The sequence below is a fragment of the Watersipora subatra genome, chromosome 2 (assembly GCF_963576615.1).
Source record: "Watersipora subatra chromosome 2, tzWatSuba1.1, whole genome shotgun sequence".
NCBI classification, from domain to species: domain Eukaryota; kingdom Metazoa; phylum Bryozoa; class Gymnolaemata; order Cheilostomatida; family Watersiporidae; genus Watersipora; species Watersipora subatra.
The window spans coordinates 34074123-34101166 of NC_088709.1; the positions used below are offsets into that span (position 1 = coordinate 34074123).

Consider the following 27044-nt stretch of genomic DNA (forward strand, 5'->3'; position numbering starts at 1 on the left):
TAAAGTTGTGGTAGATGGATATGTTATAAAGTTGTGGTAGATGGATATGTTATAAAGTTGTGGTAGGTGGATATGTTATAAAGTTGTGGTAGATGGATATGTTATAAAGTTGTGGTAGATGGATATGTTATAAAGTTGTGGTAGATGGATATGTTATAAAGTTGTGGTAGATGGATATGTTATAAAGTTGTGGTAGGTGGATATGTTATAAAGTTGTGGTAGATGGATATGTTATAAAGTTGTGGTAGATGGATATGTTATAAAGTTGTGGTAGATGGATATGTTATAAGGTTGTGGTAGATGGATATGAAATTGTTTTACTTGACTTGACCTGTTCTCACTAAGAAAATTCATAACGGATTTCGCTGTTTTTTTAGTTGAAGTAACAATTAAATGTTTTCTGTTGTTTTACTATTAGAAGCCTTCTGTTTGTAATAAACCCAATTTACTGAAGCAGAACAGTAAGTAAAATAAGAATATATAAGGCCTCACTTTATGGAGTCTGTAAACTCAAGTATGTGACAAACTTCAGCTTGCCTTTGATTATGCGTTAAGTTGCTTCCTAACAAAGTGCTGCCATAGCCTGAGAGCCTTTAGGTAGTCGGAGTGCATAAAACTTTCTGAGCTTAGTTGAAGCCCATCTTTACATTCACCTTTTATGAAATGGTAGGCTAGCCTTGGCTCCCTGACATGCTTGTTTTGCTTGGTTAGCTGGGTGATTGTAAACACCACAGTCTATTATTATCTTATTAACTATCTTATCTTGGTGAAAGAGTTTGTTGAATGAATAGCTCATTTTCTCTAGTAGGAACTCATCAACGAGTTATCACAGGCTATTTTATGCAATTCATACCTTAGCTCTTATTTACGCACAAAGGACTGATAAGATCATGGTCACCCCTTATAATGCTGATCAAGTCGAAACTAAGGCTAAAGCTGTGACCTATTTAGAATGTAGAACTCATAGTTGTATGATGGGGAGCCCAAAAACTGCTATTCAATGTCACATGACATCGTACAAAATCTCAGTGTGTAAATATTGACAAGTTGTAATTCTACAAGTGTGTGTTGAATGGCATCCTTAATTAGACTATATTGCAATGCATTATGTATAATAAAATAAAAATGTATGATATTTTGAAATTTGTGATATATGAAACTATGTGCGTGGCATTACTTTACAACATGGTACAATATTGTATCATACAGCTGTATCATACAATATGTATGATACAGTTGGTATTATGTTGGTAGATTGTGTATTATTTGATTGTTGTTAGTGCTAGCATTGCTTACATTACACATACTGCTAATATTGCTTCTAAATCATTTAATAAATTTTTTTGTGAGTTTAAATATTTAACAAAACTATTTAAAAATGTCAGAAGTTAGTGATTTCTTTCTACAAAACCTTAAAAGCACACGAAACACTTTAAGGATTAAAGTTCAATACCATAGGAGGAATTTTGTAGCTTTTTTAATATCGTATTCACTCTTCCATTTTATGTACATTTAGTTGGTGAGATCTGATTATATGGCTTATGGATACTGAACATTCATATGGTCTAGAGTATTAAACAAGATGGAGGCAGCAGAAAGACTGATATCTTGGCCTTTACTCGGAGAGTTTGTAGCATCACCTTGGAAAAACTCTTATAGTCTTAAACTACTGTTATAGACCACTACAACTCTAACCTAACCTACTGTTATAGACTACTACAACTCTAACCTAACCTACTGTTATAGGCTACTACAACTCTAACCTAAACTACTGTTATAGTCCACTACAGCTCTAACCTAAACTACTGTTATAGTCCACTACAGCTCTAACCTAACCTACTGTTATAGACTACTACAACACTAACCTAAACTACTGTTATAGTCCACTACAACTCTAACCTAACCTACTGTTATAGCCCACTACGACTCTAACCTAAACTACTGTTATAGACCACTACAACTCTAACCTAAAGTACTGTTACAGTCCACTACAACTCTACCCTAAACTACTGTTATAGCCCACTACAACTCTAACCTAAACTACTGTTATAGCCCGCTACAGCTCTAACCTAAACTACTGTTATAGTCCACTACAACTCTAACCTAAAGTACTGTTATAGTCCACTACAGCTCTAACCTAACCTACTGTTATAGACTACTACAACACTAACCTAAACTACTGTTATAGTCCACTACGACTCTAACCTAACCTACTGTTATAGCCCACTACAACTCTAACCTAAACTACTGTTATAGTCCACTACAGCTCTAACCTAACCTACTGTTATAGACTACTACAACACTAACCTAAACTACTGTTATAGTCCACTACGACTCTAACCTAACCTACTGTTATAGCCCACTACAACTCTAACCTAAACTACTGTTATAGTCCACTACAGCTCTAACCTAACCTACTGTTATAGACTACTACAACTCTAACCTAAACTACTGTTATAGCCCGCTACAACTCTAACCTAAAGTACTGTTATAGCCCACTACAACTCTAACCTAACCTACTGTTATAGTCCACTACAACTCTAACCTAAAGTACTGTTATAGTCCACTACAACTCTAACCTAAAGTACTGTTATAGCCCACTACAACTCTAACCTAACCTACTGTTATAGTCCACTACAACTCTAACCTAAAGTACTGTTATAGCCCACTACAACTCTAACCTAAACTACTGTTATAGTCCACTACAACTCTAACCTAAACTACTGTTATAGTCCACTACAGCTCTAACCTAGACTACTGTTATAGTCCACTACAGCTCTAACCTAAACTACTGTTATAGTCCACTACAGCTCTAACCTAAACTACTGTTATAGTCCACTACAGCTCTAACCTAGACTACTGTTATAGTCCACTACAGCTCTAACCTAAACTACTGTTATAGCCCACTACAACTCTAACCTAAACTACTGAACAAATAAATATGATTTATTCTCCTCGTACGAATGACCTTGACTGAACAGAGACACAGTCTATCATCTCAGAGACTCAGACTGTGATACTAGTCTATGAAAGCCTTGGTAGACACTTTCATAGCTTTTCTCATTGCGAGCAACACCTCAGGCTGCCACGCCGCTAGGCTGTGTAGACGGATCTTCTAACATTCCACTCAAAAGATACTTTTTGACTCCCTTATCCTACTGTCTGCTGTGAGACCTTTTTAAGAAAACCACTTGTTGTCACTCGGTCGTTCTTCAGGTATGAAATGTGTGAGGAGAGCTATGTAGATGACATCACTGGAAGGCCTGGTGCAGCACAGCTGATATTAAGGAGAGGACAAGAGTTTAAAGTGAAGCTGACAATGAACAAAGACTACAGCAGCGAGGATCATATCAGAGTTGTGGCAACTATAGGTATGTCAGGGTAGTGTTTCCTGTTTATTGCTCTTGTACACCCACTCTCTGTAGTCTCTGTAGTCATGGAGAAATGGATATTTAAGAACTAAGTCCGCTCAACATGGCTTTTTGAGAATCGTCGTTTCAGCGCCTGTTGCAAATTTTCTTAAACTATAACAGGAGCAGAAGAATAAAAATACTTCACAAATTTACTCATCATATTGGAGTGTTTTTATTTTGCATTTTTTAGCATAACGCATTTTGGTGTAGCATTTAGTGATTTTTAAAGGAGTAATTCAAAGCCAGACGCCTTCTCTACCACACACGATGATGGTCTTTATAAGGAATCCAGTTGCATCCTGCTGTTCACATGTCAAGTGCTCTGCACCATTAAGTCTCAGCTGTTGCCTTGTTTAATAGTTCAGTCTAGTTACCTGAAACAGCTATTCACATGATTGACTATAGTCATACAATATCGCTAATGAATATGTTCACATAACATCATAGATAACTCTATTGTTAATGAATATCTTCATATACCATTGTAAATAACTCTATGGGTAACAAATATGCTAATATGACAATGTAAATTACTCTATGTTTAGTGATTGTGTCTAGTTGAGAGATCTCGCTCTATAAAATGTGAATTGTTTCTTCATATATATTCTAAGATACAGACTGAACTCAGCTAATTCCTAACATTGTATATTAGCAGGTGACTAACACACCATTTAAATGAACTGTTGGTATGTTACCAGTGACTCACACACCATGTAAATGAACTGTTGGTATGTTACCAGTGACTCACACACCATTTAAATGAACTGTTGGTATGTTACCAGTGACTCACACACCATTTGTATGAACTGTCGGTATGTTACCATTGACTAACACACCATTTATATGAACTGTTGGTATGTTACCAGTGACTAACACACCATTTGTATGAACTGTTGGTATGTTACCAGTGACTAACACACCATTTATATGAACTGTTGGTATATTACTAGTGCTTACCAATAGCTGCTAGGAACATAAACCTAATGCAAATTCTGACAACTCAGACACTAGTCCTTGTTATATCTTAAGGTCAGCAGTAGGCATAAAGTGCTGTTTCAAACATTTAGTACCTTTTTGTACTTTTATATTATTCTCTTATAGAAAATGTATTTAGTAAAACTTTCAGTTTTAAATTACCCGTTGGTATCAAATTAATGCAACAAGTCGGTGTCATATAGCTCTTTGTTTTATAATAAAATGAGTTATTTTTGTCCATACTGGCTGTTAAACCTACGCTGCCTTGCTATAGTGGACTGTCTGTTACATGCGCTATTCCCTTATAGAGATGGTTCTAGGTCTGAGACGCCATAATTATAATGTGGTGCAATTAATATCCCACCTCTATCTCCCCTTCATTAACAAGGTTGAGTTATTTGCTGTTACGCTGCTGCCGAAGCTGCTGAGCAATGTTGATTACCTCTAGAGGCATTAAAAAACTATTCAAAGAAACCATCATGCCTAAAATATACCGCAGAGAGTAGGCTTTACACTGGCTTTTTGCACTGAAAACTGATTTTATTAGCAAATTCATCTGAAAACAAATTGATTATTATACTTTTAAATACTGTATACAGACGTTCCACCCAATACTCTTATGTAGTCTGCAATTTTGGAAATGGAAGTAACAGCTTGACAGAAGTAGTAGAAATATAATCATTGAATCATCTTTCCCTTGATTTTAAGCATGTCAGTCTTATTTTCGATTCATCTATTTTTCTCTTCGATTCAGAGCTGCGAATCTACAACTTTATTAGCTCAGGTTCACTGACAGTAGATTGTGTCATCATGTATTATTGCTTTTACAAAGGACGACTACTGCATGTATCATGGCTTCTGTATTGCTACTTGTAAAAGCCATCTGTTTCACCGTGCCTGAAATAGTTATTATCTAACTGCGCAGATAAGCCAAGTGGGGAACTTAAGCTGATAATCAAATATTTAAACAAATCCGTATATAAATATTGATTCTTACAAATATTTATATAAGTTTGACAAACTATGATAAAATACGATTATACCACATGAATGGTATGTTCTTTTTACCGTTGTGAGTTAGTAGTTGTGAGTTAGTAGTTGCGAGTTAGTCACGAGTTAGTAGCCGCGAGTTAGTAGTCGCGAGTTAGTAGTCGCGAGTTAGTAGTCACGAGTTAGTAGTCGCGAGTTAGTTGTCGTGAGTTAGTAGTCACGTGTTAGTAGTTGCGAGTTAGTAGTCGCGAGTTAGTTGTCGCGAGTTAGTAGTCGTGAGTTAGTAGTCGCGAGTTAGTAGTCACGAGTTAGTAGTCGCGAGTTAGTAGTCGTGAGTTAATAGTTGCGAGTTAGTAGTCGTGAGTTAGTATGAAAGAGAAGATAATGCTTACTTTTGTATTCTTTAGCTAGCTTCCTTGGCAAGTTTTTATCAATGCTCATGCCAAACCTTCCCATAAGTCAGCTAAAAAGGGAGTGTGTGAGCAATTCCTGGATGATTGAGTATGATGTCTGCTTATCTTACTGCTAGCAGAGACTGTGCATGTTTCTAAGAGTAACGTTACACCAACAATGTCTCTGTGATCTCATCTGGACATGTCTGAGTTCAGTGGCGAGAGAACCTTGACAACTGGAGAAATGCTTAGATGCAGAGCGATGTAAGGATGGATGTCATTCTTATCACCACCAGTGACCTTTTCTAGGAATTGAACCCCAGCAGGCATTCTAGATCAATAGGTCATGGCCGCTCTCGGAAAAGAGTTTACAGGCGGGTAAATAACTAGTCGACGTGCTAATAATTGGACGATGTATTTTAGGACCGATGCCGCTGGTGAGCAAAGGTACTGCTGTCGAGATGGTAGCGGATAAAAGTGATGGAAACAAGCAATGGTTTACCAATATAACCTCCTTCTCAGCTAATGAGGTAATCATGGAGATAATAGTAGTACTAGTGATGATAATAAAAATAGTTAGAAGAGAAACAGCAATGATGAAAGTTAGGTACATCGTTAGTGTTAGGTGTATGGTTAGTGTTAGGTGATGTGTTAGGCATATGTGTCATGCTAGTCATGCTTAATGACTAGTCATGCTGACTAGTTATTAAGAATTATGGACTGTCAGAGCAGTGTACAAACTGAATATGTTTCAAAAGGCAAGACTTATAGAGTAGCTGGAGCCGGCTGGTTACAGTTCAAGCATCCTAAGGTTCGGTTAATGTTTCTATTACGGCTACTGAGTAGGTATAAAAGCTTATTTGCAGTGATTATTTGCCAGACCTTAAGAAGCGGTCCTCTCGACAGTTGGTTCACGTGAAGCTCGGGGTTCAGTTGCGTGAAGCTCCGAGTCATTAACTCTGCGTGTCAATAAAATAAGTTTTTGTTTACAGTAGAATTAATACTATTCATAAATGAAACAAATCGACACATACATGGCGGGTTTTTGATACCAGACTCGCTAGCGGACGCAATAGAAATAGTGAACTGACGACTCATAAATATCAAAAGCAGGTTTAATACTTGACACTCGCTACCCGCCTTTATGAGTTGGTTGTATTTCAGAAGACACTGAAATTCTCAACCTACTCATTATTCTAACCTGCCATTACATTCATATTTGAGTTTAAACTTGTCAATTGAGAAGTTGAGGTCGCAACTACTGTCAAAAAGAATTGTATCAGAAAGGCAGTGAGTTTATTAAGTGCTAGATATTTTCTTTTTTGCGCATTCTTGTTACAACCTTGAAAGTTTGCTTATTTTAGAACTTGTCTTTTCTTCAGTAAAAAATTCTTATCCGTGTCATGTCAGCATCCAACATACAGGAAGTCAGATTATGTGGTGATTAAGGGGAGGCCAGTGTCAGATCCAACATACAGGAAGTCAGATTATGTGGTGATTAAGGGGAGGCCAGTGTCAGATCCAACATACAGGAAGTCAGATTATGTGGTGAATAAGGAGAGACCAGTGTCAGATCCAACATACAGGAAGTCAGACTATGTGGTGAATAAGGGGTGGCCAGTGTCAGATCCAACATACATGAAGTCAGACTATGTGGTGAATAAGGGGTGGCCAGTGTCAGATCCAACATACAGAAAGTCAGATTATGTGGTGATTAAGGGGAGGCCAGTGTCAGATCCAACATACAGAAAGTCAGATTATGTGGTCAATAAGGGGTGGCCAATGTCAGATCCAACATACAGGAAGTCAGATTATGTGGTGAATAAGGAGAGGCCAGTGTCAGATCCAACATACAGGAAGTCAGACTATGTGGTGAATAAGGGGTGGCCAGTGTCAGATCCAACATACAGGAAGTCAGACTATGTGATGAATAAGGGGAGGCCAGTGTCAGATCCAACATACAGGAAGTAAGACTATGTGGTGAATAAGGAGAGGCCAGTGTCAGATCCAACATACAGGAAGTCAGACTATGTGGTCAATAAGGGGTGGCCAGTGTCAGATCCAACATACAGGAAGTCAGACTATGTGGTGAATAAGGGGAGGCCAGTGTCAGTTGGGGAGGCAACAAAGGTGACCAGAAGCTAAAAGCTTGCAACCAAACAGCTTTGATTATAATACTCAATAAGGTTCAATAATTAGCGGCTTATCCCTGGTTGGACAACTAATTATTAACATGTGTAATCTTCACTCTATCTCTTTAGCAGTAATCCGGCCATACGTTTTAATGTCTTAGAGGATAGATCTTTTGTGTGGCTAATTTTTTACTGGCCATTGTTCTCAGCAAAATGATGTTTTTATTACATGCCAAAACAAAAATGAGAAGACAGATATCAAGAACTATTGAGTCAGTTGGAAAAAAAGTTTTTAAAAAGTTGGTAATATAATAGTATTGTGGAGGAGTCGGCAGGGGCGGATCTACTGTGGTGCATATGGTGCAAATGCACTACCATAAATATGACAAAAATTAAAAAAAAAAATTTAAAATCCATCAAGAATTGAGTAAATTACAATTCATTTCACTGAGAACTTGTTTTGGGAGGAAATGAACAAAAATGGCCTAGTAGAGCTCGTTATTACGAACCAGTTTTAATAACATTGACCTGAATTTGTTTAGCTTATAAACAAATGAGGGTGGACCCAATAAACATCCCCAATTGAGCCACAACTTTTTCGAAAAAAGTGCTACAAGCGATTTTAAAAGCAAAATGTCTCAAAAGAAAGGTCAAGAAAGAACTTTGGATCATTTTTTTCGACGACAAAACAACAATTAAGAAAAGTATGCCCTAATATGTCTGTTTTATAATAGCATCGTCATGTAGCTAATACGTACTACGAAACATTTTTTATGGTAGTTTGCAGAAATGATGGCTAATTTCTGCACAGCCAAACCAAATGGCTGTTGAGGTTTTGTGATTGATTTTGTCTTGATTTTATTTTATTGCATAAATGTTTGTTAACTTTCGGTTTACATGTAATCTTGATATACATAGTATAAGAAACATTATAAAACACCAATTTAATTAATCATATCTAATGTCAATTTTTACCTCTAAACTTGTTGTTTGCTGCAAATAAATGATTACACTTTTTTGGGCTCAAACACACCTCTCCTTCATTCTAAGATGCCTAAATTTCAAAAAGTTCTGCTAGCGCGGGGCCAGGTAAGGGGGTCGCCCCGCGCACCCTCTCCCACTCTAGATATATTACACAAATTTTGCACCACACACTTTTTTTCCTAGATCCGCCCCTGAGTCGGGATAGTGAATTGAAGGTTGTAGTAACAGAAAGTTCATAAACTGAAACATTTGATGGCGCATGTAGTATGTTGATGTCACAGAGTGGAAAACAATGTTTCAAATATTTTAAATGGCCAGTATACTTTTTCATCTCCCAGAGTCGTTCATGTAATGGTACTAGCGGTACTGCTGCTCCCTCTCGCTACCAGACGTGCTAGAAAAACAATAAAATATGCAAGTTATAGATGCTGTAACGCATTGAGTACTTTGTGAGGTAAACATAAAAAACATGGCGCTGCAATGGCTGCTGGCGCAGACGAGAAAAGCCTATAACCTTAATGAGGACACACGTAATAAATTTACTTCCTTGATGTTCTGAGCTAGCGCTGACCACTGAGCTTGCAAATGTATCGAGATGTTAATATGTATTTTTAGGTAGAGCTAACAGTAAACATCCCACCCACTTGTGCCATAGGTAAGTGGAACTTAGCATTTGACACAGTGACTATTGCTGAGGATGGTTCCATCACATCTACGATGAAAGAACCAGTAACGTCTGATGTTTATGTTCTCTTCAATGCTTGGTGCAAAGGTCAGTTCAGTTTGTGTCCTTTGTTGTATACTGTAGTTTGTCATTCTTAGCTTAATTACACGCTCTAAGCTAAAATATCGCCGACAATTACAAAAACCAAATATAAACTTTGCATTCCACATCTCCTCGCTACATTTAATCGCAATCTAAGTGAATCAGCTGTGGATAGTTCAGGATGTATTTGTATTCTCTATGATTATTACTCTGGAATGCATATATCAATATCATAGAGTGATCATATGCAATAGGTATGCCTACTGAATGCAGGGACGGATCTAGGACAAAAGTGTGTGGTGCAAAGTTTGTGTAATATATCTAGAGTGGGAGGGGTGCGCGGGGCGACCCCCTTACCTGGCCCCGTGCTAGCAGAACTTTTTGAAATTTAGGCATCTTAGAATGAAGGAGAGGTGTGTTTGAGCCCCAAAAAGTGTAATCACTTGTTTGCAGCAAACAACAAGTTTAGAGGTAAAAGTTGACATTAGAAATGATTAATTAAATTGGTGTTTTATAATGTTCCTTATGCTATGTATATCAAGATTACATGTAAACAGAAACTTAACAAACATTTGTGCAATAAAATAAAATCAAGACAAAATCAATCACAAAACCTCAACAGCCATGTGGTTTGGATGTGCAGAAATTAGCCATCATTTCTGCAAACTACCATGAAAAATGTTTCGTAGTATTAGCTACATAACGATGCTATTATAAAACAGACACAGTAGGGCATACATTTTTGAGTTGTTGTTTTGTCGTCGAAAGAAATGATTCAAAGTTCGTTCTTGACCTTTCTTTTGAGACACTTTGCTTTTAAAATTGCTTGTAGTACTTCTTTCAAAAAATTTGTGGCTCAATTGGGGATGTTTATTGGGACCACTCTCATTTGTTTATAAGCTAAACAAATTCAGGTCAATGTTATTAAAACTGGTTTGTTATAACGAGCTCTACTAGGCCGTTTTTGTTCATTTCCTCCCAAAGCAAGTTCTCAGTGAAATGAATTGTAATTTACTCAATTCTTGATGGATTTTAAACCTTTTTTTTAAATTTTTGCCATATTTATGGTGGTGCATTTGCACCATATGCATCACAGTAGATCCGCCCCTGGAAGGCTTATTGTTTATTCTTTGCATTCAACGATGATCAATACGATAGTTACTCTATCGATAAGAGGATAGAGGATAACCCGTGATTGAATCTAGTGACAATATTTTTAGCAATCATCACGCCGCTTGTTCATAGTGAACGCTTGGTTATTGTAACCTACACAAATTAAATTTTATAGATCTCGGGCTACATTTTTTAATGATGCTATAAAAGGAACACATGCATACCCTCTGTCAATAAGCCTTCTATGACTAGATCTTTCTGCACCATTGTTTAGGAAGATCCAAGAACTCATAATTCTTTTACTGCCGAGTGGTACTCAATTGGAATCTGAAGCACATACATTTACCTTATGCTTATACTTCCTATAAGTAGAGACCACCAACAACACTCTTATTCAAGAGCCTGAAACTAAACTCTATTTTAATGTATTTCCCTTTTTTCTGTGCAAGATAAGCTCTGACTCTAAAAATTTAAAACTGAGTGCGCTTAGACGTCAAAAGTACACAATTATTTTTTGATATATTTTAAGAGCATTCAACTTCTGACTTGACTAAGATTGCAATGTGGTGGAACGAGCAATAGATTTCTTCAAATATAAGCAGTTTATTTAACTCAATGTACTGGTAAAGCTGTTATGAACTTACCGTATATCATCCATGGATGATTTTTTTGAACTAACATATATACTGAGGTATAAAGCTGTCACCTTCACAGATGATGCTGTTTATATGGAGAACGACAACTGGAGAAATGAATATGTACTCAACGACAGTGGCAAAGTCTACAGGGGAGACTCTGTTCGGGTTTGCCATCTCTTTATTACTTTATTTCTGTTAGATTGTCTTCTCATGTCAATTAATTTGACATGAGAATAATATTTTATTTATATTATATAAAATATAATATATTATATAAATATGATTAAATATATACAATATATTATATAAAATAATATATTATTTCCTCTCCAGGAAATAAAATATTATTTTCTATTTCAAGTAAGTGAAAATAGTGATTGAGAGAATTTATATAGTAGAAATGGCAGGCTGTTTCCTATTAATTTAGTGCTGAATATTCAACTGATATTTAGATAGTGGCACATTGGGTATGTCGATTTTAGTTTCAAGTGTTGAGAGTTCATTGTTCTATATTTGTACATGTGTAAACATGCATCTATGTTTGTATGTGTGACAGATCTATGGAATGCCTTGGAACTTTGGCCAATTTGAGAGTGTGTCTCTCCAAGCAGCTATCTATCTTTTGGATGAACTATCTGATATACCAATGACTTCTAGAGGCAACCCTGTCAATATCAGTAGAGAGATATCAGCTTTGGTTAGTTATAGATCTATATTCTATATATAATTATATATTAACTACTAAACTAAAGCCACAGATGTGATTAAAGCATCACCTCCAAATCTTAACCACAGACCATTTTGGATTGGTTGTCATGATTATCCATACAGTCATACTTCGACTTACGAGCTTAATGCGTTCTGAGACTGAGCTCGTATGTCAATTTGCTCGCATGTTGGTGAAATTTATTTATATATAGAACAATTAAATATATATGGATTGGTTTCCATACTCTAAAAAATGCAACTAAAACACTCAAAACAATATATTGTAACAGAAAGAATATGTTGGTTAAATTGTCCTAATTTACCACATGCTTTCAAAAAGGAACAAATAAAAAATAATGCAAAAAAATGTGATTAATTAAAATGTAAAATTAAATACATACAATAGCAGCTAACGCTAGCATTTGCCAGAGAGGGAGATATAAGTTATCCTTCATTACAACAGTTGACTTTGATAAATTTGGATTTTATTCAAGTCTTAAAAGACAAACCTAAAAGCAAACTTTCATTTATAACTTTGAACGTAATTAAAATTTCTTCGGCGTTCATAGTTTTAAGTTTCTCGCTGGTTAGCTAATTTTTCTTTTGTTTTGCTCTCATGACCAGCCAGCCGTTTTAAGAGAAACCTATCTAAGGGCGTTTGCCTTTGTCGCCCTTTCAACATGTTGCGATTAGGATGAACACAGGTGTCGTCACAAAGGGTTAATGCACGACAACTAGCCAACTTGTCCGAATATCTATTTTTTATAGTCGTGATATATAGCACCGGCCTTTTCACATAGCATCGTTTTTGTTATGCTGTCACCGGCCAATTATTTGTCTTTTATCTAAAGCCTGAGCAGTCTCTCCATCAGTGGTTGTGAAGATCACTGCGCCGATTAGAAACTATGGTTAGCCCTTATGCAAACTAAATGCCCTGAATATAATCCTTCTGTTTGATAATTGTGGATGTATTTCTGTCATATTGCTGAGCTAGCTCAATCACGCATACACATTTCGCATATTTTACAATAATTTTCCGTTTAATATCAATTGTTATCATTCGCTTTTTCTTTGCATTATCTTTCATTTTACTGGCAGACTTTCGGTCTACGCACAGTACTTTTAATTCACATAATTCTGCACTGAAAATCGCGCACAAAAACACGGTACAAAAGTATAACCTGAGCAGTTGAAAAATACAGAGTGATGCTGTTCTCATAAAACACCTCCGACATACTTGGCAACTGACTCACGTTTTCGTATCTCAAACATGGCTCGTATGTTAGTGCTAAAACTTGCTTAAAAGCTGGCTCGTATCTCAAGTTTCTCGTATGTTGAGGCACTCGCAAGTTGAAGTATCACTGTATCTCAAACTGAAAATTTTTCTTCATTGAAGAACAATATTAATACATCATTTGAAAGGAGTTAAATGCAAATTTTATTAAAGCAATGATATATAGCACCCTTGGGGAGCTGTATATCATTGATTAAACTCAAGAGCAGCTAAACAAACGTTCACGACGTTATTCTCTACAATGTTAAGTGATAATTTAGCCGGTGTTTGCTGCTGTCCTCGATAATATATAAATATGTGAACAGATAGAAATACATTATTATTGTTATGTTACATGTATGCACTACCAGCTAACTAAAATGTAATATATATCAGGAAGATATGTTTTTCAATTGTCTTGGCCTACATTAGCAGTAAAATAAAATTTTTGTTGTTGAAATATGAAATGTTGCACCACGTCTTAGCGCTCATGCATAAAGACTGCCGTAAATGGCTTTATGCAGGTGAACTCAGCAGATGAGAATGGAGTACTGATGGGTAACTGGAGTGGGGACTACAGCGGAGGAGTGTCTCCCACCAAATGGACAGGAACTCCTGCTATCTTACAGAAATACATGGATACCAAAAAGCCAGTGAGATTGCATTATTTGACAGCACACTTCATATGGTATTAAGATGTAACAAAATGTCTCTTGATGGACACTTGCCAGCAGGAGTGTTTATAGAGCTGACAGTAGAGAAGTCAAAATCAGTAAGAAGTGTCAGTAACAAGTGTCAGTAAAAAGTGTCAGTAACAGGTGTCAGCAAGAAGTATTAGTAAGAGGTGTCAGTAAGAAGTGTCAGTAAGAAGTGTCAGCACGAAGTGTCAGTAAAAAGCTTCAGTAAAAAATGTCAGTCGGAACAGTCAGTAGGAAGTGTTAGTAAAAGGTGTCAGTAAAAAGTGTCAGTAAGAGGTGTCACTAAAAAGCGCCAGAAAGAAGTATCAGTAAAAGGTGTCAGTAAGAAGTGTCAGTAAGAAGTGCCAATAAGAAGTGTCAGCGAGAAGTGTCAGCAAGAAGTGTCAGCAAGAAGTGTCAGCAAAAAGTGTCAGCGAGAAGTGTCAGTAGGAAGTGTCAGTAGGAAGTGTCAGTAGGAAGTGTCAGTAGGAAGTGTCAGTAGGAAGTTTCAGTAAGAAGTGTTAGTAAAAAGTGTTAGTAAGAAATGCCAGTGAGAAGTTTCACTAACAAGTGTCAGTAAGAAGTGTCAGTAAAAAGTGTCAGTAAGAGACATCAGTAAAAAGTGTCAGTAAGAAGTGTCAGTGAGAAGTTTCAGTAAGAAGTGTCAGTAAAAAGTGTCAGTGAGAAGATTCAGTGAGAAGTACTAGCAGGTGTCAGTAAGAAGGATCAGGAGGAGTGTCAATATGGGTGTCAGCAGACATCTCGCAAAACCTTTAGTAGTGATATCATTGTAGGTGAGTGAAAGTGTCAGAATACACATACTCGTCAGGCCTTGAAAAATAATCTGTAGAAACGAAGCATAAAAAACTCTTCTAGAGATTTGCTAATAAATGCTTTAATGAACGTGTAAGGAACTTACGTGAAAATTGTAGCTTGAAGTATTTTTATTACCTTAGGTAAGTTACTAGATGCATCACTCTGAGTTTCATTTTTCTTTCTCAGTTTTATTTTTCGTTCTCTGTTTTTAGTTTTTTGCCAACTCATTGATGGCAGATGAGCTCTGGCATTTGTAGAGATGCTAAATAAAATTGTATTATTATGGCAATTGCCTACAGGTGAGATATGGGCAGTGCTGGGTATTTTCGGGTGTTATGACAACGATATGCAGGTCTCTAGGCCTTCCAACCAGGTCTGTGACTAATTACAACTCAGCTCATGATACTGATGGAAGTATGACTATAGACAATCACTATAATGCTGATGGAGATCCTGAGTCAGGTAGTCAACATCATCTAGTTCACTCCTTTCAATAATGTGTACTTGTTTAACTATTATTATTGTATGTAGAATTCTATATATACATTGCTTATGTGTTTTCATATTCATAGTACTGTATATGAATATATTATATATACTCTCTATAGATATAATATATACCGTCTATAAATGTATCATATACTTTTCATTTATATTATATACTGTCTAAAAATATATTGTATGCTGTCTATAAATATACTATATACTGTTTATAAATATACTATATACTATCTGAAATTATATTATATAATCATTATAAATATCATACTGTTATTAAAATTACTGTTATTATATTACTGTTTATATATTACTGTTATTATATTACTATTACTATATTACTGTTATCATATTGCTGTTAATATATTTGTGTTATTATATTACTGTTTATATATTACTGTTATTATATTACTATTACTACATTACTGTTATCATATTGCTGTTAATATATTTGTGTTATTATATTACTGTTATTATATTACTGTTATTATATTACTGTTATTATATTACTGTTATTATATTACTGTTATTATAGTACTGTTATTATAGTACTGTTATTATATTACTGTTATTATATTACTGTTATTATAGTACTGTTATTATATTACTGTTATTATATTACTGTTATTATATTACTGTTATTATATTACTGTTATTATATTACTGTTATTATATTACTGTTAATATATTTGTGTTATTATATTACTGTTATTATATTACGATTATTATATTACTGCTATTATATTTAAATGCAGAATTGGATGCGGATAGCATTTGGAACTTTCATGTGTGGAATGAGTGCTGGATGAGCAGACCAGACTTGAGTGCAGGCTACGGTGGTTGGCAGGCTGTTGATGCCACTCCTCAAGAACTGAGCTGTGGTTAGTAATCGCAGGCTGCATGTATCACTATTATAGCTATTACCTCTATTTTAATAATTAAGCTCGCTTCGATATGGACAATGTTTGGTTCTCTAGGATACCCTAAATTATTACTTGACCGGGCACACGACTCCTACTCGCTCATCCACTTCAATCGCGGTCACGCATTCTGCTCATACTAGCAGGTTGCTTTCCCTACACATATATGTTACGTAAGAAGTTGTCATACTATTGTTTGTGTAGGAATCTACAGAGCTGGTCCTGCATCTGTTGTTGCCATCAGAAATGGAGATGTGGGATGCAACTATGACGGAAAGTTCATATTTGCTGAGGTAAATGCTGACAGAGTCTATTGGTTCAAGCAGAAGAATGGAAAATTTATCAGACAACTGGAGAAGAATGTGTAGGTGGATATTATAGTGTCATTATGCAGATACAATTGTTCCTTTAATTCTTCGCAGTCGTTACTGGTGACTAAATATACATAAAAGTAAATTCCAATCAAAGTGTAACAATTATGAAATATAACAAGAGAGGCTTTGCACATGAAAGCATATAATTTGTAAAATATCAGTTGATAAATAATAGAGTTGGTTCTCGTAAAGAACAAAGTTAACACATTGACAGCACATGCATGTCTCTAAGTTTAGCTTCTAATTTGACCTATGGTTATGTGATTGGTTGATCGTGTTTGAGTTTTGAGACAAGGTTACATCTATGATTTTATTTGTGGTGAAACCCTTACATTTCTTTCTGCGGACGCATAGACGTGTGTTAGCAGTGGACCCTGCATTGGTTAGTAACATCTTATAACTACTTGTATGTTTATGTATGATTAACTAATTGATTTGAGAAGCTTAATGCTACTCATTTAAGAGCAGACATGTATGTATGTATGTTCAATCACTTACTATCTTTATATCAAGGATAATCAGAATGCAGGCGTAAAACACCAAAATGTTAATTACCAGCTTCATTGTTTATATTCTTGCGGCTAATACATGTATGTTCAAGCATGTGTGGACACCTCTAAACCAGTTTTAACCGGTCATAACTAGACTCTTTCTCAATTGGGGCAGTATATTTTATACTCATACATGTATTTAAGTATGATATCGATACAAAATCTATTGCAAAAAGTGTAAATTTCTTGAAGGAGCTAGTCATTTCACTGCCTCTAGCTAATTGACTTAGAGCCAATGAGAGTTGACCTTAATGCTCATTGTAAAACATTCTTCTTGAACATAAAATAGTAGCATCAGGAGTATAGCCGAAGTAGAGTGAAACATCCTTCACCTAGTCAGTCTTCTTACAGGGTTGGGAAGTGTATCAGCACGAAAGCAGTCGGACCAAGCAAGTATTTCAACTCCAACTACTACAACCCTGACAGAGAAGACATCACCAACCAATACAAGTTCCCCGAAGGTAGTCAGGAGGAGAGAACTGCTGTTCTTAGAGCCGCTACCTGCTCTACTAAACCTCAAGTGTACTTTGATGACTCTGCCACAAAGGTCAGGTCGAAGGATTTACCCTCAAATCAATGGATACGAGTTCAAAGAAGAGAGTTTTGCTGAGAGTTAGAGAAATGGCTAGGATCTAGATAGATAAATATTACCTTATTCACACTTATTTACATCGGTCAGTGTCGTTTCCAGCAAGTTAGACCATGAGACAAAAACAAAAAAATAGTAAATAAATCTAGTTTTATTTACTTTTTAATTTTTTGGTTTATTTGTTAAGTTTGAGTAACTTTGACCTTAGTCACGTTTTGATTTTACAGGACATTAACTTTGGAACTCCTGATCAAAGCAAATATTCCTCCGTTGAGGTTGGCAGTGACTTTGAAGTGCCACTTTTCATAGACAACCAGTCAGCAGAGAAACGCACCGTGAAGCTAACGGTGACGCTGTCATCGGTCTACTACACCGGAGTCTACAGGAAAAACCTTAAGAAAGAAGCATTTGATGTTGAAGTCGAACCAAAATCTGGTTAGTTGTACATTTGTTCAGCATATTTGGCAGGTAGTCGATGATGAGAGTTAGGCCAGGTCCTAAGACTAACTGAAGGTTGATGAGTAAATCAGTTTTGTAACATTCTGTCCGCGTGTATTCATGTGTGCTGATTTATTTCTCTTACCCATTTCACTTTGAATTCATGTTTTTTAATTGTGTGCTTTTGACTTTCTTAATAAGGTTCTGAAAGCCTTGATGATAGAGATATTAAACTTATGATCAGAGTGGAAGAACAGCTAATCCTGTCTGATCCTGTCTAATCCTGTCTGATCATGGTAATTGTAGTTTTGCTTTTAGTTTTGCCTTTTCAGCAAAGCAGCTAAAGTCATAGTCTTTATATACGCCATATAGTCACAAGATATAGTCACTCAGACAACTGAACATTCATGGTCATAAAACAAACAGCGCTGTGAATTTATAATTATTTCTATTGGTTCATGTAGTATTACTGATATGCTGGTGTGTTCAGTAGTAATTTATTGTGGAAACATCACTCCTGAAGTTCATTATCTGTTACTCGGTGTAATCTTGCATTTATTTTAGCACCTCGCCGTTTGTAACCAATCACACGTTATTCTAATGTCGTTCTCAGTGTTGCAGGTTTCACTCAATATAACTCATGTGTAGGAATATGTTACAGCTATTGCTAGTTATGAATTGGAGCTCTGCTATTCAGATGTTATTTTATATAAATTCTTAAAGCTGCAATTTATTTATACCTTTTTGAGTTTTTAAATGTATAACTGTTAGCTCAGTCTATAGGTATTAGACTGAGCTAACAAGGCTTACAATTATAATCTCGTGTCTCTTCAGAAAAGAAGGTATGCATGAGAGTGTTGGCAGACGACTACTTGGATGACTTGGTAGACTTTGGTTATGCCATGAAAATAGACTACATGGGAAGTGTAGCTGAAACAAGGCAGTTGCTGGCCAAACAAGAAAACTTTAGACTCAGAACCCTCGTTCCTGATGTAACAGTGGTATGTGTAGACAAAGTTTTATTCTAAAGTGCATCTGGCTACAGAGTACTCTCAACTTCATGACTTAGTACACAATTTTGTCCATGTCAGATTGAATAGTATTAGGAGTTGTGATACCTTCACCTAGCACTATAGATATAAGGAAGCTGTAGTGAGTGATATGATAGATGTTGCAGGGTACTTGAATCCATCAAGACCTTGCGCGAACTTTCAGTTGACCGGAGTTAGCTCTTTTTTTTTTAGAGGAAGATAACTCCAAGCCATACATACTCAATTATGAGAATTTTCTAGTTGTGGATGTGGCATGCATGGTTACCATACATGTTGACTTCTATCTTAAAGAGAGCGCAAATTAATCTAGGGTACTTGATGAAAAACAATTTTATGACAACTGCTGTCAAAACCGAGTACCAAAAAGATTCTGCTGCTTGAAAATTGTTGTTCCTCCAACAGCATCTAGGCAGCCTAGTAAAGTAGCAAGCCTTGGCAATAAGTAGCTGTAGTGCTTTAGTTGAACTGCTGTTTCAGCTAAATTAAGTTAGCAAGCCCATCCTCTAATTTATTGAGATGTGAAATGAATACACATAACAGTCGAGAACAGCTGGTTTTAGATTCCACTTCTGCTCTGACTTGCTGTTTAAAACCCAGACACTCTGTATACATATATACACGGCCTCAAGAAAATACATGTGTATTTACCATGCATTTATATCATCATATGGCTAGTTACTTTATGATATTATACTATGCAGTAAACCTATCAGCCACCAATATTGCGTAAGGTATAGTCAGGCAATAAGTAATAATAGCACTGCTCTTGTTGGGAATATTATAGACTAAGAATGAAGCGATTGTTGGGGAGAAGTTCAGCGTCTCTGTCACATTTAAGAATCCTCTGCAACAATCTCTGACTAGATGCGCCTTTACCTTTGAATCTGCAGGAAATCTTAAGGAAAAAACTGTGAAGATCAGGTGAAAAATGTCTGCACTTTTATTAATTGTTGTACCGAGATGACTATTGTACCGAGATGCCTATTGTACCGAGATGTCTATTGTACCAATATGTCTATTGGAGATTAAATGATGTTTATTAGAGATTAAGGGATGTCTATTAGAGATTAAGGGATGTTTATTAGAGATTAAGGGATGTTTATTAGAGATTGAGGGATGTTTATTAGAGATTAAGGGATGTTTATTAGAGATTAAGGGATGTTTATTAGAGATTGAGGGATGTTTATTAGAGATTAAGGGATGTTTATTAGAGATTGAGGAATGTTTATTAGCGATTGAGGGATGTTTATTAGAGATTGAGGGATGTTTATTAGAGATTAAGGAATGTTTATTAGAGATTAAGGGATGTTTATTAGAGATTAAGGGATGTTTATTAGAGATTAAGGGATGTTTATTAGAGATTGAGGGATGTTTATTAGAGATTAAGGGATGTTTATTAGAGATTAAGGGATGTTTATTAGAGATTGAGGGATGTTTATTAGAGATTGAGGGATGTTTATTAGAGATTAAGGGATGTTTATTAGAGATTAAGGGATGTTTATTAGAGATTGAGGGATGTTTATTAGAGATTAAGGGATGTTTATTAGAGATTAAGGGATGTTTATTAGAGATTGAGGGATGTTTATTAGAGATTGAGGGATGTTTATTAGAGATTAAGGGATGTTTATTAGAGATTAAGGGATGTTTATTAGAGATTAAGGGATGTTTATTAGAGATTAAGGGATGTTTATTAGAGATTAAGGGATGTTTATTAGAGATTAAGGGATGTTTATTAGAGATTAAGTGATGTTTATTAGAGATTAAGGGATGTTTATTAGAGATTAAGGGATGTTTATTAGAGATTAAGGGATGTTTATTAGAGATTAAGGGATGTTTATTAGAGATTAAGGGATGTTTATTAGAGATTGAGGAATGTTTATTGGGGACCAGAAGATGTCTAGTAAGTAGTTAAAGTAGTAACTAAAGATTTCAGTCCATTGTTGCTTGTAGCTAGTACATGTGTGTACTAGCTACAAGCAACACAAGTGTGTGTGTGTGTGCGTGCGTGCGTGTGTGTGTGTGAAGATGGAGGATAAAGTTATTTCTTTATAATTTATAATGCAAATATATATTAGAATAACTAAAGGCAAACTTTAGAAAAGAATCTTTAAGCTTGGCTTTCGTATGAATAATATGGTCTATAAAACGATCGCTGGATTTTGGAGTAAAAACGATAGAACTTTTTCTACACAAATTTATGCACAATCTACAAATCAAATTTATTTCAATTTTTATGATGGTACTTTGACACCATCCTTCTGCAATTAACCCACATGTACAAGTATTGTACTTTGACACCATGCTTCTGCGATTAACCCACATGTACAAGTATTGTACTTTGACACCATGCTTCTGCGATTAACCCACATGTACAAGTATTGTACTTTGACACCATGCTTCTGCGATTAACCCACATGTACAAGTATTGTACTTTGACACCATGCTTCTGCGATTAACCCACATGTACAAGTATTGTACTTTGACACCATGCTTCTGCGATTAACCCACATGTACAAGTATTGTACTTTGACACCATGCTTCTGCGATTAACCCACATGTACAAGTATTGTACTTTGACACCATGCCTCTGCGATTAACCCACATGTACAAGTATTGTACTTTGACACCATGCTTCTGCGATTAACCCACATGTACAAGTATTGTACTTTGACACCATGCTTCTGCAATTAACCCACATGTACAAGTATTGTACTTTGACACCATGCTTCTGCGATAAACCCACATGTACAAGTATTGTACTTTGACACCATGCTTCTGCGATAAACCCACATGTACAAGTATTGTACTTTGACACCATGCTTCTGCGATTAACCCGCATGTACAAGTATTGTACTTTGACACCATGCTTCTGCATTTAACCCACTTGTACAAGTATTGTACTATGACACCATGATTCTGCGATTAACCCACATGTACAAGTATTGTACTTTGACACCATGCTTCTGCGATTAACCCACATGTACAAGTATTGTACTTTGACACCATGCTTCTGCGATTAACCCACATGCACAAGTAGTGTACTTTGACACAATGCTTCTGCGATTAACCCACATGTACAAGTATGTCTATATGTATTTTTGGTAACTCTTTTTATTATGAAACTCAATCTATGTTTTATGATTTATTTACATTTGCAAATATCTCTGTGGCTGCAGCTATGTTTTTGTGTAGAGACACAACTACATTTGTTAGCATACAAATGCCTGTGACGATTTTGATTTAAAATACGTCTATGTTTCTGGGTATGTCTATGCACTCTATATCTGTCTATGATTGCAACAGTGTTAATGTTAAATCAAATATTGCTAGACTCTTTGTTACACTTTGGATTTCTAACAAAACTGAGAAGCCTCTTAATTATCGACGTCTAAGTTGAGTTTACCACGTCACAGGGTCTTCCTTTGCGATGGATTCCACCCAATGATGACACAAAAGTTCTCATATTTTTATTAAACTAGCCGAATGCTCTGCGATGCCCGGGTAATAAAAATGTCTGCACATAAAATATGTTTTTATTTAACATGTAACAACAGTTACCATGCTAACTGTTAAACTTCATATCATGAAAAAAGTATTTTGTGCGGTTCAAATAAAATTGATAGAAAAAATAAAACAACTCTAAATGTGTTTAAATGTGAAATAATTAGCAAGTAATGGCTACATAAAGTATTTTTTGCTGCGATTACAATGCAGAATGATTTGATAAGGATACAATTAATATGAACTGAAAGAACAAAATAATACTCATGAATATATTGAATTGATAATAACCATGAGTGCATAGAAGTGTGTGCATTAAAAGGTTACTGTTGCAGCAGAAGCTATCTATTAAAACTTTGAGAATAACGATACCGGTACCTCGATACTGGTACAAACCTAGTCTGTCTTGACAAACTGTTGTTTTTGCGGAGTTCTCTGTTTGTTTTCTCGCCCCGTCGAGAAGGCGAGCAACACAACAGCTTGTCACAAGACGTACTGCACCAGATGCATCAGCTGCACTTATAGGGAGTCGTTCACTTCCGTCTATGCGGCTTGGCTGCAATGTTACGGCGGTCGCTCCATTGGTAATCATAACGGATTTCGCGCATAAATTTATGTAGAAAAAATAAGATTACAATGTTTAACCAAAGACCAGTCTCTGTTGTAAATTTTATTAGAACTTAATAATCTTAATAAACTTTTAATAAACTTAATCTCTCTCCCAATCCCCCACGAGAGCAATGCCCAGGCTACATCAGGTGCAGTACGTCTTGTGACAAGCTGTTGTGTTGCTGGCCTGTTTGATGGGGGGACAACTCCGCAAAAACAACAGTTTGTCAAGACAGGCTAGTACAAATCCCAAAATGAGATATTGGACTCTTGGCTGATACATTGCTTGACCGAAAGAAGAAAGAATGTAGAGGCAATTCCTACTCAAGATGATACTATTGTCCACGTGAAAAGTATTTAGCTTTTACAGATTTAACGATCGAACCTTGGGAAAAACTGGAAATAGGAGTGTAATGGCACATTTTAAATTGAAATGGCACATTTAAAAATTGCAAATTAAAAAAATATATGAGTAATGATAAAAAAGCTTTTAAAGAGTTTATGAAGAAAAACAAACGCAAAAGATAATATTAATTAATAATAAAAGGTACATGTTTATAGTGTGCAATTGCGATAAGGATAGATATAGAGTTCAGAAAGTTAAGAATGGTTTAGCCTCGTGGTTTTGCTCACTTATTACGAAAGATAATCTTAGTGCGAAAGCGATTTTTTATCGCTCTAACTGGACAGACGAACGACATACGACAGACAAACACTCAGATTCATATATATAGATTTATTTTGTGCTCATGCTAGTATATCTGCTAGTTTAGCGGTTTTTAGAGATAGACCATGTACTATACATATATATATCAAAAACATTTATTGCTCAATGTTTGATGATTCTCACTTATTTCCCTCTTAATTAAACAAAATTGCCAGCAATTGCCAATCAACTGACAGCTGTTATATCATTAGCCATTGAAATGGCAACTCATACATCGCTAGCCATTCAAATGACAGCTCTTATATCATTAGCCAATCAAATGACAGCTCTTATATTATTAGCCAATCAAATGACAGCTCTCATATCATTAGCCATTCAAATGGCAGCTTTTATATCATTAGCCATACAAATGACAGCTCTTGAATCGTTAGCCAATCAAATGACAGATCTTATATCATTAGCTAATCAAATGACAGCTCTTATATCATTAGCTATATAACTGGCAGCTCTTATACCATTAGCTAATCAAATGAAAAACTACAAATCACATGACGAAATTCAAAAGCATCAACAGCACCTCAAGGCTGGTGACTGAATTGTCTTCATGCTCAAAGGCTTGCAGTAAATATAGACCTGAACTTGAAAGCAAGGTGGTCATCATTACCTGTACGATTAAATCTAGCAATCGCTACCTTGTCTCTTTTTTAGCGATGTGGCTGTTGGTGCTGAGGCTAAGGCAGACCTAGAGATGGTAGCCAAGCGACATGGTGACTGCGTAGTCATCACTTCATTTGAATGCAAAGAACTCGGTGATGTACAAGGCCAGGCTTCAGTAGTCGTGAAAAAGAAATGAATTTTGGCAATTTAATGCTTTTTGTAGTCCTTCAAGGTCATTCATTGTTAGGGCGTTGCTTGAAAACAAAAACAATTTTCTTGACAATTGTTAATATTCTACTGCATAAACTGTCATTGTGACCTCGCAGCTGCTGGTATTCTGTTTATTACAATATTCATGTTGCCTGCTATGACCTGCTGATGACTGTCATAGTTTGACCTTTTGAACTATGATTTGATTATTATTACAACGCTATTTTTGCTAACTCTGTTCTTTATGCTTTTATAATTCTAAATTTTTTGAAATCTGAAATAATGTAATCAAGTCTACGTTAGATAATAATCTATGCTATTATATTCACACGGTGTGTAAAACAACACTGAGATTGTCAAAATTACATTACGATTCATTTCACATAGGCCTATATTATATATTATATTATTGCAATTATTTTTGTGTTAAACCTCACTATTAACTCTTCTACAGATAAGATTTTTTGTGCAGCTACAAGACAGAACATAGTTATACCTAGGCTTCGACTGAAAATCAGAAAACATACCTACCAGGAAAACCAAGATTCCAGAGCAATTATGATAAACAGTGAAAAGGATTTAGAAAGTTTGTCAAGATAGCTAGAATTGTTGGACAAATGATTAGGAGTAAATAGTGTTATTTAAATGGCATTCTCTAGCTTCAGTTATACTGTGAACTCTTTCAATGGCATTCTCTAGCTTCAGTTATACTGTGAACTCTTTTAATGGCATTCTCTAGCTTCAGTTATACTGTGAACTCTTTCAATGGCATTCTCTAGCTTCAGTTATACTGTGAACTCTTTCAATGGCATTCTCTAGCTTCAGTTATACTGTGAACTCTTTTAATGGCATTCTCTAGCTTCAGTTATACTGTGAACTCTTTTAATGGCATTCTCTAGCTTCAGTTATACTGTGAACTCTTTCAATGGCATTCTCTAGCTTCAGTTATACTGTGAACTCTTTTAATGGCATTTTCTAGCTTCAGTTATACTGTGAACTCTTTTAATGGCATTCTCTAGCTTCAGTTATACTGTGAACTCTTTAATGGCATTCTCTAACTTCAGTTATACTGTGAACTCTTTTAATGGCATTCTCTAGCTTCAGTTATACTGTGAACTCTTTTAATGGCATTCTCTAGCTTCAGTTATACTGTGAACTCTTTCAAATGGCATTCTCTAGCTTCAGTTATACTGTGAACTCTTTCAAATGGCATTCTCTAGCTTCAGTTATACTGTGAACTCTTTTAATGGCATTCTCTAGCTTCAGTTATACTGTGAACTCTTTTAATGGCATTCTCTAGCTTCAGTTATACTGTGAACTCTTTCAATGGCATTCTCTAGCTTCAGTTATACTGTGAACTCTTTTAATGGCATTCTCTAGCTTCAGTTATACTGTGAACTCTTTCAATGGCATTCTCTAGCTTCAGTTATACTGTGAACTCTTTTAAATGGAGTTCTCTAGCTTCAGTTATACTGTGAACTCTTTTAATGGCATTCTCTAGCTTCAGTTATACTGTGAACTCTTTTAATGGCATTCTCTAGCTTCAGTTATACTGTGAACTCTTTTAAATCATTAGACTATCAAGAACTCAGTTTATTGAGCTGTAACATCTGTGGCTCAACCAATTTGGATTTCCCATTTGGTATTATATGCATGAGTAAAACATGTGTGTATGCTAACCAACACTCTTTTTGTTGCATAATTACAACTTTTCAGGTGATAGCAGAAAGAGGAGGGCTGGTGGAGCAGGGATTTACATGTGTAGTAGTATGGCTAACATGGATGGGCTTCATCGTCATGCTCACTGGAGCCGAGGCTGTGTTGGCGAGGCGAGCGGGTGTTGGTAGTAAGTCACTCTGACAGTTATATATCGCGCTCCATCATCAGACCTTGGTATGTTTCTTACAGATCTAGACATGTTTCTTGGTTCACAAGTAAAATGGCATTATAGTCATGTCATTGCTGGTAATCGTAATATTAATACTCCCAAACCTGAGCCTTTGGATTACGTAGACCTTATCCATCAGTTCAACTTCACAAACCTTATGACTATTCCTACCAACTAGTACTCCTTCCACCAAAACAAGCATAAATCATATTC

The 27044-nt window shown here is 35.8% G+C and overlaps 1 protein-coding gene across 2 annotated transcripts in view; it reads left to right on the forward strand.

Moving 5' to 3' along the window:
• The window catches only part of LOC137387276 (hemocyte protein-glutamine gamma-glutamyltransferase-like), a 28580-nt gene extending 3269 nt beyond the window's left edge, over positions 1–25311 (forward strand). The window contains exons 4-17 of one of the 2 annotated variants that reach the window (XM_068073627.1): positions 3217–3371; positions 6194–6300; positions 9502–9658; positions 11480–11568; positions 11960–12100; positions 13909–14037; positions 15177–15339; positions 16131–16256; positions 16500–16659; positions 17572–17767; positions 18037–18244; positions 19082–19248; positions 20084–20220; positions 24785–25311. In XM_068073627.1, coding sequence (XP_067929728.1) covers positions 3217–3371; positions 6194–6300; positions 9502–9658; positions 11480–11568; positions 11960–12100; positions 13909–14037; positions 15177–15339; positions 16131–16256; positions 16500–16659; positions 17572–17767; positions 18037–18244; positions 19082–19248; positions 20084–20220; positions 24785–24929 — 2080 coding nt within the window. In that variant the 3' untranslated portion in view covers positions 24930–25311. The remainder of the gene's footprint in view (positions 1–3216; positions 3372–6193; positions 6301–9501; positions 9659–11479; positions 11569–11959; positions 12101–13908; positions 14038–15176; positions 15340–16130; positions 16257–16499; positions 16660–17571; positions 17768–18036; positions 18245–19081; positions 19249–20083; positions 20221–24784) is intronic. The other variant, XM_068073628.1, reaches the window with a different exon arrangement.
• The last annotated feature ends 1733 nt before the right edge of the window (positions 25312–27044 follow it).